Raw genomic sequence first — 14,378 nt, 5'->3', positions numbered from 1 at the left:
AACCTCCTGGAGTAGCTGGGATTACAGGCACATACCACCACACCCAGCTAATTTTTGAGTTTTTAGTAGAGACAGGGTTTCACCTTGTTGGCCAGGCTAGTCTTGAACTCCTGACCTCAAGCAATCCGCCCAACTCGGCCTCCCAAAGCTCTGGGATTATAGGCATGAGCCACCACACCCAGCCTATGTTACTATTTTTTTTTAATATTATTTATGAAAAGGAACATACTTAGCACACTAGGTATTAATAAGTACTCCAAGTATCCCTATTTCATGCTAGCTTTCAAAAGCCTATAGGAAATATGTCTATCCTTCATCCAACTTGAAACCAGTATACATTCTGAATAGGGTAATCTGAAATGCAATCGACCAAATGCATTAAAAAAAACCAATTGTACTGTTTTAAATTAGCCTTCTAACCACACTTGCCAATACAAAAAAAGAGAGACTTTTATTTGAGCTTTCTAAGGAAACATAATACTCCTTTTGGCTGGGCCCAGTGACTCAACGCCTGTAATCCTAGCAGTTTGGGAGGCTGAGGCGGGTGGATCGCTTAAGGCCAGAAGTTAGAGACCAGCATGGCCAACATGGTAAAACCCCATCTCTACTAAAAAAAAAAAAATACAAAAATTAGCTGGGCGTGGTAGCACATGACTGTAATCTCAGCTACTTGGGAGGTTGAGGCTTGAAACTGGGAGACAGAAGCTGCAGTGAGCCAAGATCACACCACTGCACTCCAGCCTGGGCAACTGAGGGAAACTGTGTCTCTAAATAAATAAATACTCATTTTATTTTGGTTTATAACAGTTACTCCATAAAGCTGAAAAATGGGAAAAGCCAAATAAAACTGAATCCTAAAACGAAGGCTAAAAGTTCAGTATTTTTCAAACTACACTTATTATTCCTATTTTTTACGGCCATTTTCTTAAGAAAGGAATTTCCTCTGATTTTTAGAAAGTGGTTCTATAGTATCTTTGGTTTTTCCTTTAGTATAGTTATATATTTGTATAAACAAACAAACCAGTTCCAGGACATCTTGAATTAATCCACATATTAAGATAAACTCATTTTAATACCAGAATTTATTTACTTATCCCTGCCTTCACACTGGTCCTCAGGACCAAAAAAGATTCCTGATAAATTCAATCAGAGCACTAGTTATTTTTGTTTTCAGACAAGTCTAATTTTAGGACTGGAATTATTGCTCAAATTATTCAAAAGATATACTGAACAATATTTCAAAAATAAAAATTGCCTTCCAATTCTCAGGAAAAAAGATCCCTACATGAATCAACTCAGAGGTCATTGTCCTGACCTTCACCATCTGCTCATTTGCAAAAGAAGCAACACAAGTTTTTCATCTAAGGTAGAACTTTTTTTTAAAACTTTAGATTATCTGAGATAATGTTAAATATTTATGTTTGCTCAAAAAGGGACGAAACACAATAAATAATCACATCACTATTTCAGCATGTAGCTGAAAAAAAAAACTTTTACAAGGCACGTCCTGATTTATCAATGGTTTATTACAGACAAATTGAGATAAAATACATGCTTTGGTACAGCTATACTGTCCAAATTTCTTAAATTTGGGTAGTATTTATAAAGTATCTTCTTCACTATATTCTGTGCCACAGCAAATGTCTCTCTAGAGGCCGCAATATAACAAAGTCCTTCTTAACTTTAAACACTAAATTTAAAAGTTAAAGTTACTTAACTTTAAATATTAAAATGTTTTCTTCCTCATAGGAAACAATGAAAAATGGATACCATTGCTCAGTGATATATCTCTAAACAAGCTACTATTATCACAAATAAATTTTAAGAGGTTAGATTACAAAGACATTACAGATGGCTTTTGACACTTACAGGTAAATTGAAATCACTCCCTACAGCCCCTAGGGATAATGAAGTAGCTTCTCAATCACTGAAGTTACTTAGATGGCAGGATTTGTGAATAATCTGTAAACTGGGGAAACCTCAGAACTATGCTGTTTCCTTAGGACAAATAGCATACAGCTTAGAAAAACTTCATTCCCTACTTAATATTGCTTTTTACTAAATTCATGCCTACATTAAATTCTATTATTTCTAAAAGTGTTGCAGGACCAAACTTAAGTGAATGATTTAAATCTAACTAAGGCTTTTTAAAACGTATATATGTCTTTTTAAAAACCGCATCACAAATATCACACAACTGCATTATTCGAAATTTCAATAGCCTGATATTAATGGCTTGGTTAGTGCCAGATATTTTTTTAGATAGCAGAAAATATTACCTTCAAAAGACCCCTTTCCAAATGCTGCTTCTGCTTTTTTGTTTTGTAAATAACAGCTTTGAAATGTATACAAAAATATCTCTAAGTTACTCAAGCCGAGATCCACACTTTGTGGAGCAATATTACTTAATGGGAGTCCCAGAACCAGCTAAAATTGTAGAGAAAATTTTGCTTATGTATACATGTCTTTTTTTTCTACACAAAAAGTCCATATAACTCAGTTTCTCAAAAGGCCTCAAAACTCAAGATTAAAAGTGCCTGAAAGGACTATCATCGTTAAAGAACATATCACAGGCAATCCAAGACTTATTTTTTATTCCAAGTTGGGGGGGATTTATCCTAATTTTGTGGCTCCTACACAACTTCTGAGCGACGAAAGCATGAAATGGCTGTCCGATACAAACAGCCCCCTTCAGACACCCAACGCAGCAAACCCCTAATTTTCCTCGAAGGGGCCACGGGAAAGCCAAACGGATTCGTAGCACCGTTGCTCAACGGTCCATTGGCTCCTGCAGGATGCGCCCTCCCCTTACGCCTGAGGGGCTGCGGGTCGGCGACCAGGTTCCTCCAAGGGGCTGAAGTTCCCCTGGGGGTGGCTGACAGCAGCGGCATCTTCGGCAGCATCCTCCTCCTCCCCAAAACGCGCCCTAAAAGTAGCAGTTACGGGCGTGGGCACAGCCAACCCCGCCCGCGCGTCAAAGAAGTCGGGCGGGCGAGAAACTGCGGCCCCTCCGAGGCGTGCCGGAGCCGCCGCTGCAGCACGGTCGCAGCGACCTTCCCGCCCGGGTTCCCGCGAGCGACGGGCAAGCCCCGTTAACACGCCGGTCACACACCCCACGAGCGAAAGGAAGAAGCCGGGCAGACAATAAAGCCCAACCCGAGGGGGCCCAAGCGAGCTGGAAGTTGCGGACGCTGGGACTGCAGCCCAAGGAGGGGCGGCGGGGACGACGGGATGCGGGGCGGACGCGCCTGGAACGCGGCAAGCCAGATGTCTGCCCGGGTGCCGGCAGCTGGGAGGACACCGGGCGCGCTACGGCGTCGGGGAGGCGACCGGGGGAAGACAGGCCCGAGGCGGGAGGGGAGCGGCGGCGAGGTCCGGAGGCGCCGCGGTCGGCCGCGACCCCCACCCCAGCCGGGCGCTGTCCCATCCCTTACCGGCAGGGAAGCTGCGTGCTCCGCCGGGGCTGTCTCGGCCGCAGGCCTCCGGGGCCAGGAAGCGCCCCCACATCGCGGTCGAGAGGGCTGGGGACACCCGACTCCTCACGTCCGTCCTCCTGCTTCTCCGGCGGCGGAAACTTGCCCGGAGCGTGGGCCTCGGCGGCACGGACTGGAGGAAAGGCGGGTGGCTGCTTAACGGCTGCTCAGCGACGGGCGGGGAGCGTCGGGGCCAGATTCTCCGCAGTGGCGGCGGCTGCCATGGCCAAGCCGGCTGGGCTGAGGCCCCCGGGAATCAGCGACTCGGCGGTGACGGCTGCTAGATCCCGGCTGAGCCCAGGCTCAAAGGCTCCAGGCGAAGTTGCAGCTGCGGGTTATCTCCGCCCCCTCCGCCTGCTGAGCCAGAGCCCGGGCTGGGGCTGCGAGGGGGCGGGGCCTCAGGCGCTGACTTCAGGCGTGCGCGGCGCCGCGCGGGGCGGAGATTGCGGCGGACGGGCGGGTGGGCTCCCCAGACCCAGGTTCGCCTCCTCGGCTGCAGCTGGGCTGTCCCGTCATCCCGTCCTCCCGCCGCATCCCTGTCTCCATCCTCCCGCCCTGCGAGTTGAGAAGAGGACCGCAACTTGTCCTGTGTTGGGATACTCGACCCCTCCCTTGGATAATCCCTCACGCCCTCCCTCCGGGCAGCTCTGTGAAGACACGTGGAAGACCTGCCCCTCGCGTCACCACCGCTCGAGATGAAGAGGCCACGCCAGGCGCGGCTGAGGGGGCTTCCAGCCTCCCTTGGAATTAGGACTGGGATTTAAATCCTCATCTGTACTCCTTCGTTTGTACATCACTTTAGGGAGTAGAAAAGGGATGGTTTTCCTTTACTGATTTAATGTGGGGGCAACACAGGCACCAGAATATCTATAAGACAGGGATGTGCACCGGAAAAATCTCGGGGGTAATTATGACCCGAGGCGGAGAGGGGCGGTCATTATAATCTAGTGGCACAACGGTTCACATAAGCAACCAGAAAGGAATAAAAATGGCACCAAAGTCTGTAAAGGGAGCCTCGTCCTCCTTGCCCCCTACTCCTTCAAGTCTTCCTGTTAGTTTCCACCCTTTACCTGAACCCTCAGTGCAGGAGCAGACGTCCTGAGGAAGGGCGAAAAGGGGCAGTATCCTTTTATTTTTAATCTTACTTCTCATTGACAATATGATGATGCTTCCAACGTTTAGTTACAAAATAGGCAGTGTAATAAATACTGGGCCAGCACTGTGGTGGGAGGCGGGCTCTGCACTAGGCAGATCACTTAGAGGTAAGCCAGAACGCAGGTCACTGAACTAGAGAAGCTTTGAGTTCCATGATGCTTTTTCCTGTCTGGAATCTTGTTAACAAAGCCCTCATATTTGCATTTTTCCCTTAAAGACACTGTAATTGGGAAATACTCTTTAAAATGATTGGAGGTTAAATTACATTTAGGTGTGTATTCTGTCACTTATCACATCTGTGTTGTAATTTATCTAATTGCAATTTTACATTTAGTCTCCCTGTGGTAGTCTTCCAATTATTTCTCCAAATCATGTATTGTTGGTCAAGGGTCAGCTGTTTCTGATGATAAAAAGAAACAGGAAACATGAAAGACTAATGTGATTGGTTCTTTTTTCTGATTTAAATGTGCATTCCCTCATTTTATCTAGCACTTGAGGAAGACAGACGTCTTTTTAAGTCCCAAAAAGAAAATTATCAGAAGCTATAGCACTATGTAAAGTACACATTTTTTTTCACGCTTTGTAGTTACCACAGTCTCAGGGAACAGAACTTTTGAAATTCATTTGTGATGCTGTTCTAAGAAATGTATAAAACATTACAGAAATATCTTGACCTTTGCAAGTTTAAAATACACTTATTATTTCAAAACTGACAATTTCTACTTCATTCTAAACAATGTTAAAAGAAAATCGTTTACTCGGGTTTTCTACATCTTTTTATCAATGTATGGACATGCTACTCCACACACACAAAAAAGTACATGTGAAGCTGAAAGTATCTAAAATATATCAGTATCTATTACAGAGTAAAAGCAAACAGTAAAAACATGTTGCTTTTTTTTGGTGCACTTGGCACCAAAGATAAAGATTTTTGTGTCCTTAGTAATTAAACTTGGGAGGATAGAGGGCTAATGCAATTAAAATTAATTGAAATACTAAGTGAGAATATTATGTAGATAAAGTATCTATTTCTGTTAATCATATGAATTCTGAGTATATACTGAACTAATGCTTCCCCCCACATCCATGATACATGAATGTCATATATATGGGAGGATACAGCCATGGTTTTCAGAATGATTAAAATGTATCGTAACACAAGTTGGAGAACCTAATGACTACCTAACCATTACTAAACCCCATGTGGTAAACTGGCGTATTTTTGTTTTGTTGTGACAGTATGTTAGGACTACAAGGAGAATCTTACAAGCAAAGACAGTTATCACTGAACCTTGGTAAGCCTCAATCTTGGCAGTTGTTCTACTGTGCAGAGATAAAAGAAGTAAGTAATGAAAATAGTGACTCTGTGTGTGTGTGTAAGTATGGTTGGTCAGACGAAAAATGGGATATTTAATGTTTTGGGACGGGACTTTTTAAGAATATAAACTAGATCACAAAAGAAGAAAATAGTACTAAAAATGCAATATTTAATATCAACTATATTAAACTCTGTTTAAAATGCTTCATTTAAAAAAAAGACATTTAAAAGTGAGAAATAAATGTTGCATTTATAACTCTTAAATTTGTATATAAATCTTTGCAGTGATTAAATTGAGCTATCTTACATGTGTTTTTCTGATTCAAACTTATCAGATTGTACAAACATCAACTACAGAACTGAAGAGGGATATAACAATGGATAAAAGTGATATTTTAAAATTAGAAGAGCCAGGTACAGTCACTCATGCCTGTAATCCAGTGCTTTGGGAGACCAAGGCAGGAAAATCACTTAAGCCTAGGAGTTGGAGGCTACAGTGAGCTATGAATTGTGCCACCAAACTCAAGCTTAGGCAGCAGAGTGAAACCCTGTCTCTAATAAATAAATAAAATTAGAAGGAAACCCCATGCATAATCTGGGGAAAGCTCAAAAGAGCTTTATGTTTACAAAAATATAAAACAGCAAAAGAGCCAAAAATATGCAGGAAAAATAAACCAACCAATTAGAGCTGAAATAATTCCTAAAGAACTATTGCTACTACACAGAAAAAGATTTATGAATGAATTCTAAAAGATTCCAAAGAGTGGACAAGTCTTATATATCAAGTGCGTATCAAGGAGCATGCTATACAACCTCTTCCAGATCACAAAGACGACAAGTTATCCAATTTTTTATGGATTGTTGTAGTCCCTAAAATCATTTATAATAAAGAAAAAATAAAAGCACTCTTTTGAAGATGGACTTGAATATCATAATTGGATCCCTGGCAGGTAGAATTCAAATAGATGAAGGGAAAACAAATAGGTTACTTAACCTGTCTGTGCCCCAGTTCCCTCACCTGCAAATTGTGGATTATAATTATAACTTCCTCACAGGATTGCTGTATGGATTAAACATGTTAATCTTTGTAAAATACTTAGAACACTGTATGTGTACATCCTATACTGGTGATACAGACAAACATATAATTTAGAAATGTAACTGTGTTAACAGCTCACCAAGAAAAAATAACATTCATTGGTATAGGCCAAGTCAGTTGTAGATGATAATTTCTATACATGTATCAGAATAAAGTAGTGACCGATGCCTTTTCCTGACCCTTTGGGTTACTAATTAGTCCAGTAATTATGGTGAAATAGTATAGTCTTGACAAATATTTAACACATTTTTGGGAGCCAAGTTCATAGAAACCTTCATTCTAGGCTGTGATTTCCTGCCCAGTGCTACCAAAATAAAGGAAGAAAAATTAGGTGGTATAACAAGGCCAAGAGGACAAGGATACCTCATCTCAAGTCCCCGATTCCTGGGAGGTACAGAAAATGAATCTCACCTGTTCCTTTGGCCCCAGAGTTGCGGTGCAATAACCAATAAGAGAGTAGGTATGATATGGACCACTGAAGCGGTCCTTAGGATAGGAAGTGGGTGTGGGAGGGACCGAATTTAGCCAACAGATAAAGTCTTCCAAACGACCATCAATGTTTTCAGGAACTGCTTAGGACTGACATCTTTATCAATGGAACTTATTGTGGTCACCACCTGGTCATCCTGAGCCTATGAAAAGGAACAAGATCATTTACAGTGAAATGGGACGGCAACCTGGACAGTGCACAACGAGACAAATTCTTTCCTGCCTGCCTGCCTGCCTTTTCAGACACTGGAACAGTAAGTAGAAGGACAGAAGTGTGGATTCAAGAAAGCAGATCATGCCTTCACACACAAACCCACACACACAGCCTCCTATCTGACCTGGCCTGGTGGAGAAGAGGACTGTTGAAAGCTGAAAATGTCTAAAATGTTAGGGAATTGGATTGAGATGTACTCAGTGGAAAAGGGGGTTTTCAAAAGTGTACAGTTGGCAGTGTTATTGGAGGAGAAAAAACTTTGAGTATATGCTTCAAATGATTTGAGACTTCTTACTAAATCAGTTACATATTTTATGTTGAATAGTTAGTAATACCTCCATTTCACAGATAGAGAAAAAAGACCAAAGAAAAATTACGTAAGGTCACACAGGTAGTAAAGAGCTAGAATTCAAATCTGATCCATGTGACTCTAATGCCCGTGCCTTTTGCACCATGCTCTTTAACATGCTGTGAAATAAAAATTATAAAATTTTTTTAAAAATACGCCATATGAGAAGGAAATACCAAACTATAGGATTTCTGTATAGTGTTTAGGGTTCAGCTAAGACTGGAAACCATGTGACATTATCTATGGTGATATATGGTTTTCTTTAGCTGCAGCCAGCAATTTGAGTGCAGGAAGAATGAAGGCAGATAAACAGGGTTTTGTAGTGTGGGCACTCTAACAGGAAAAAGGGGCAAAGGATGTAAGGATATTGGCAGAAGAATGGAAGAAGTGATGGGAAACTGGGTGTAGCCTATCTGGAAGAAGGAGTTAAGACAAAGCTGAAATGTTGAGAGAAGGTCGTGGGAATAAAGGAGTGGAAGTTTTACAACTGAAAGGCAAATATAATGAGAGTAAGGGAGTAAAAGTTGGAAAGGTAAGATGTTAGGGTGGGAGAGGAGGATGCTAAAGTTTAAGATTTCAGAGGTGAAGCAGTGGAGGAATTAATCTGTGAGATGAACTTGGAGGTTTGTCTCTCTGATCTCCCTTCAAGAAAGACCCTGATATTCAGCCATGAGGAGCATAGTTGGCTGATAGCCTCCGACTTTTACCACCTGCCAAACCTGCCTCAGCCTTTTTATTTAATTTTATTTTTTACTGATACATAATAGATGTACATATTTTGGGCATATATATGATAATTTAATACATTCATATAATTTGTAAAGATCAAATCAGTATTATTGGAATATCCATCATCTTAAAAATTGTCTTTATGCTAGAAACATTCAAATTATTTTCTCCTAGCTATTTTAAAATATAACAATAGATTATTGTAAACAATAGTCGCCCTACTCCACGCTTTTCCCAGATATCCCCAGCCAGTGACAAAGCTCAGCAGAAATACTGGAGCCTGGCCATTCTTTCCAATGCAGAGCACTTCTAATCATCAGTCCTTTTTCTCTAGTTTGCTGTTGGGTTGACTGGGACCTTGTCAGATGTGCATTGTGGGCTGAGCCTTTCCTTTCCAATCCTGTTTCCTGCACCTTTCATCTTTCACAGGTGTTACCTTCCAATAAGCCTCTTACACCCCAGTTCCATTTTAGCATCTGCTTTCCAGAGAAGCCAACTGACACAATCTGTGAGGAAGATGAAGATTGGGATTGGGACTTCTGTTTTAAATAGGAAAACAGGAAGTCTATAGAGCATGATGAAAATGTTTCCCAGAGAGGACAGCATACTGAGGATGAGTTACCAGGAAGGCAGCATATAGCAGCATAGACTGAGACTATACAATAGTATAGATAAATAAATGCCTTGTGTTTTGAACAGCAGAGAAAGGCCGACTTGAGAGAATTGGGCCAGGCACAGTGGTTCAGGCCTCTAATCTCAGCATGTTGGGAGGCTGAGGCGGACAGATCACTTGAGGTCAGGAGTTGCAGACCAGCATGGCCAACATTGTGAAACTCCCTCTCTACTAAAAAAATACAAAAATTACCTGGGCATGGTGGCACATGCCTGTAGTCTCTGCTATTCTGGAGGCTAAGGAATGAGAATCACTTGAACCCAGGAGGCGGCGGTTGCAGTGAGCCAAGATTGGCACCACTGCACTCCAGCCTGAGTGACAGAGCGAAGCTGTCTTCCAAAAAGAAAAAAGAAAGAAAGACAAATATGACAGGTTTAAAGTTGACTCCGCATACCACTTGGGCACATGGAACTCTGAAGGAGAAGGTCCTCAATGATTCTGACTGGACAGGGCCAGGCAGCTACTGCCCCTATTAGAAAAGTTTGCTGCTATTCAGAGTACTTCCCAGAGCAAATTACAAACTTGTGAAACTTACTGAATTAATTGATGTCAATAGCATTTTAATTCATTAATTAAGAATAATTAATTAGTTACAACTTCACCATTCAAATAATTTTAAATCATTAAGACAGTTTTCATAGTAGCTTCCTTACTTCTAGGTAGTAGAAGAGAATTCAATTCAATATACTCTGTTCCCGTTGGTAAGGTTTTTTTTTTCCAAAGAATTTTCAGCATATTGCTTACCCAGTGGAAGAATGTAGGGATCTCTGGAACTGTAGATAGAGTTAACATCACTTAAACAATCCCTAAAGGAATCTGGGCTAATTTAAGGAGTGGATCTTTTTGCTAAGATTTCAGTGGAGCTCTGGAATTTTAACAAGTATTATAATAAATTCAGAAAAACAACTCTAACTACAATTTTCAGATTTATGGGGGAACTAACTTCTTTGTGGGCTTTTTTCTGGTTATAAATGTAATACATATAAAAAACAAAAAGATGATTTAGAAAATACTATTACAGCTAGTGCTCGACTTACAACCACAATTGGTTCCGACAGACCGGTCATAACACGATTTGGTCGTAAGTTGAGTAGGCTATATGCACGCGGAGATGGTAGTGCTGCCGGAAGCTGGTCCGCACTGTCGTATGCCCAGCTGGGCAACGTTTGTGCTGCCAAACGCGGAGCAGTCGTGGCTAGCGATTGTGGTCGTAAAGTCGAATGGTTGTAAGTTGCATAGGTCGTAAGTCGATCAATGGCTGTATTCACCTGGCAATTATTAATTGAGTACTAAAGTAGGGCAGACAAAATCAGAGAAGAGTGTGAAGGATTGGTTACTTTTCTATATCACTTTAAGCTTTTTAATTTTCTATTCTGTCAACATACATATATAGCTATATGGTGAGGCTTCTTTGTTTTTAATACAATTTATTTCAGAAAAGGTAGAGTTACCATGTACTGTGGTCCTTACAATCTCTCATGTATCGGTCATTCTCTATTTTATTTTGTTCAACAATGCAGAAGTCTTTTAACCTGACATAAATTCAAGTTGTAAAATCTAGAACCTGTATTTTTAAAAATAAACTTCATAATTATGAAATTATGATTATAAATATATGTTAAATATAAAAGTGAAAAAAGCAATGTATTTAAATCAGTACATTTAATTAAGTGTTATAAATAAATTAATAAACATTATAAGTTGACATTTAACTATTTTGCTTATATTTCAAAAGTGTAACATATCAGCTTGTCCCAAACACACTTTTGAAAATGTGCTTTAGAAAGAAAGGGGGAATCATATGTTTGGACATATCTATACTAAATTAAAATTAGTTCAAATTGGTCTTTTTTTCCTCTACTTTGAGGCATAAACAAGGTATTTCTTAAACATCCCAAATAGTTTGTAGTATTATTTTGGGGGAATCTATTTTTAATGTACTACCTAAAACTGAACTCAGAAAAAAATCTTACAGACTTTTTTTTTATAAGCAATACTTAAAAGTTTTTAAAAACGTAGTAACCAATCTATACTTTCATTATAGTAATTAACACTAGTTTTTTAATGTTCTATGCCCCTTGAATCAAAATTACTAAAATGAAAACACAAAGAGCCACCTGAATATCAAATGCATGCATTATTATAAGTGCTCACAGAGAATATGAGATGTATTACTAATGAACAAAGCATCTAAAATTTACTTATACTCCTAAAACATATGCTGTGAATGATGACAAAAGAAATTATGAAAAGATCATGAATGTATATTCTCTAATTAGGACATTATACAAATCTTATAATAGTCTTTATATTAATTAATTAGGCACTTTTTTCCATTACAATAACCTAATGATGTTATGGAGCAAACTTTATCCTTAGCAAAGTTGGGCAAGTTATTTATACTATGAAAGATAGCTGAAGGATAACTGTTTTCAATTGAGACCAAAAGACATAGTAATTAGCATTTATTTTCATAATCTTAAAAAGGCATTCAATTTCGGTAGAAGACAGTAGTTGTAGTGACACTAAGGGAGGTGGTAGATTGGGAGCATTTGATCAGCATTCAGGGAGAATAGAGAGAAAAGGCAGTATCAAGAGAATTCATCACCATGGTTGTTTGGATACTGTTGCCTTCTTTGCTCAACCTTAAAGGTCAGCCTGGTTCTGGCCCAGGCCCAAGATCTAAGTTTCAGATCATGACAGGCTTAGGAGAACAGTGCAGACTGGAACATCTAATCCCACCCCAGTTTGCCCTAAGCTGGCCCCTGAATTTGTTCAGCTCCTGGGCCTGCTGCCGTCCTAACTTGCCTGAAACTGTTTTCCGGAAAATTAGAGCATAAATGAGCAATGCCACGTTAGCTTCAGTTTTGATTTTGGGTGTTACCACATAATTTTTTTAAAAAGAACTTTCATCTTCCCACATACCAACTTTTAGAACAGATGGCTTAAAATGTCTTAGAGGAAATGAGTTGTAATCAGCAGATGAGAGTGTGTCTCCATGTTTTTGTGGCAGAGGTAGTTATCACTCCTTAAGTACCTACCTGCTACGTGTGAACTGGCACCAGGCACTATAGTTTTTCTGTTGCATTTTCATCCAGAGGGTTATGATGGGTTTCCTTAAAATGATTTGGTGTACATGGGCATTTGCCTGCAAGTATAAGGTCTCTGAAAAGGTAAACTTTATAGGCTTCAAGGTGGCTTTCTGCTAAGGTGCCTGCCAGCCTCCCTGGAGAAGGTATCAGCTAAAGACCTCAAGCGTGAGCCATAGTGAAGCTCATATGCCTTGATCGCTTCTCAGATCTTGGCAAAAGGCCAGCTGCAGAGTACTACTTCAGTGAGGGGCGGGGGGGGGGGGGGGGAGTTGGCAAATTGCCAGGTAAGGGTGCATATTGTCATTTATAAGGCAATGGCTTTCAAAAATTTGTAGTAACCCATATTCCTACTATCCATATGTAGTAACCCATACCTGAACCCAGTGATTTCCAGGGGAAAAAAGAGCCAGATAACTCTCCCATTGGAATAAAACCAAAACAAACACTGTGTTTAGGTATACAGGATCTATATTGAATGTCTTTTCAAAGTACTTCATATTTATTTCAGTCAATATCCTTTGCATGATCATGTGTCCATAACGCATATGCTTCCTGAGTCTTAAGATGCTCCCTGCTCCTCTAGGTGCCTTTGAGGATATCCTCATTCCACCATGTCTGGGACCATGTAATGTCTGGAATGACCTAATTAACTCCACCTTGAGTTCTCTGAATCTGGATTTTTTCAAATATGATAAGGAGAATGTCAATGTGAGAGGTGTCAGAATTTTCAAAGGAAAAATGGAATATTGATAAACAGTAAAATATGATTACCATAGAATATCATCTTAAGATGTTTGTAGTTTAAAACGTGTATAAACAAAACTGATATTTATACATGGGTCCTTTAATGTACACAAGAGTAACTTATAACTTATATCCAGAGTATTTTTTCTTGTGCCTTGAAAAACCAACTTAAAAATAAGGTATTGTGAAATTTGGTTTCTAAATACATTTAAATGATGTTTATTATTATTCTTAATTACATTTTTATAAATAATAAAATTTTAATTCTACTCCAGTTAACCATTAATAAATATACAGAATCCTTAAGAGTTTATTTTAGTTAAAATGTTTAGGACTAATGCATTAATATATTGAAATCTGGATACAGCAATTGCTTAAGATCTTTACTTTGTTTTACAAAAAAAAAAAAAAAAAATCAGAAAAAAGTAATACCAACCCTATAAAATCCTAAATATCTAATAATGTAAAAATATATTATTAGTGGTAATGTTATTTGTTGAGTTTAAGAGTATATTTAGTTTTATAGAGCAATAAAATATTTTTATGTAGACTATTCAGGGAAAAAATAGAGAAAGAAGACAATTATAAGTCAGAGAGAAACTAGGATCTGTCTATAATGACTGTGTTAAAGAATAGTACTAAAACCACCTCATAAATCAATAACATTGTATCACAAAATGACTTTAGAGTTGATGGAGCTGCAGCAAATATGTTCAAAGCAAGAGGTGCCAGAACCAGAGACTCAGGTTTCAACACAGCTCTTCAACATGCTGGCTTATCATTGGGATCAAATAGGATCCTTGCAGTACCTGCTCATAAAACCGTTGTGAGGAATAAATAGGATCATGTTGTAAAAGTGCTGCACAAGTTTTAGGTCATCTAACCTTGCTAAGAAAAGGGGAAAATAATTCACAAGAAAAACTAGAGCACTATACCAAGAATTTCACATGCAGCTTCCCATTTCATCTTCTTAACAACATGCTAAAGCATAGTATGAATTAGCCAGGTGTGGTGGCTCACACCTGTAATCTCAGCACTTTGGG

General features: G+C 39.7%; 1 protein-coding gene across 4 annotated transcripts in view; it reads right to left on the bottom strand.

Moving 5' to 3' along the window:
* The window catches only part of CEP85L (centrosomal protein 85 like), a 246,856-nt gene that overhangs the window by 182,493 nt on the left and 49,985 nt on the right, over positions 1 to 14,378 (bottom strand). Inside the window, exon 1 of one of the 4 annotated variants that reach the window (XM_032274944.1) lies at positions 7,457 to 8,101. The exons of 1 other annotated variant lie outside the window; for it this stretch is intronic. Coding sequence is in view for 2 of the 3 variants with exons in the window: in XM_032274947.1 (XP_032130838.1) it covers positions 4,923 to 5,055 (133 nt within the window). In the remaining variant the exon portion in view is untranslated. Of the gene's footprint in view, positions 1 to 3,434; positions 4,105 to 4,922; positions 6,194 to 7,456; positions 8,102 to 14,378 lie in introns of those variants that run through there. 2 more of the 4 variants (XM_032274947.1, XM_032274942.1) reach the window with 2 other exon arrangements.

Source organism: Sapajus apella, unplaced genomic scaffold (genome assembly GCF_009761245.1).
Source record: "Sapajus apella isolate SASKATOON/1434 unplaced genomic scaffold, GSC_monkey_1.0 scaffold6, whole genome shotgun sequence".
In the NCBI taxonomy this organism is placed as follows: Eukaryota; Metazoa; Chordata; class Mammalia; order Primates; family Cebidae; genus Sapajus; species Sapajus apella.
This window is presented reverse-complemented; position numbering and strand designations above follow the sequence as displayed.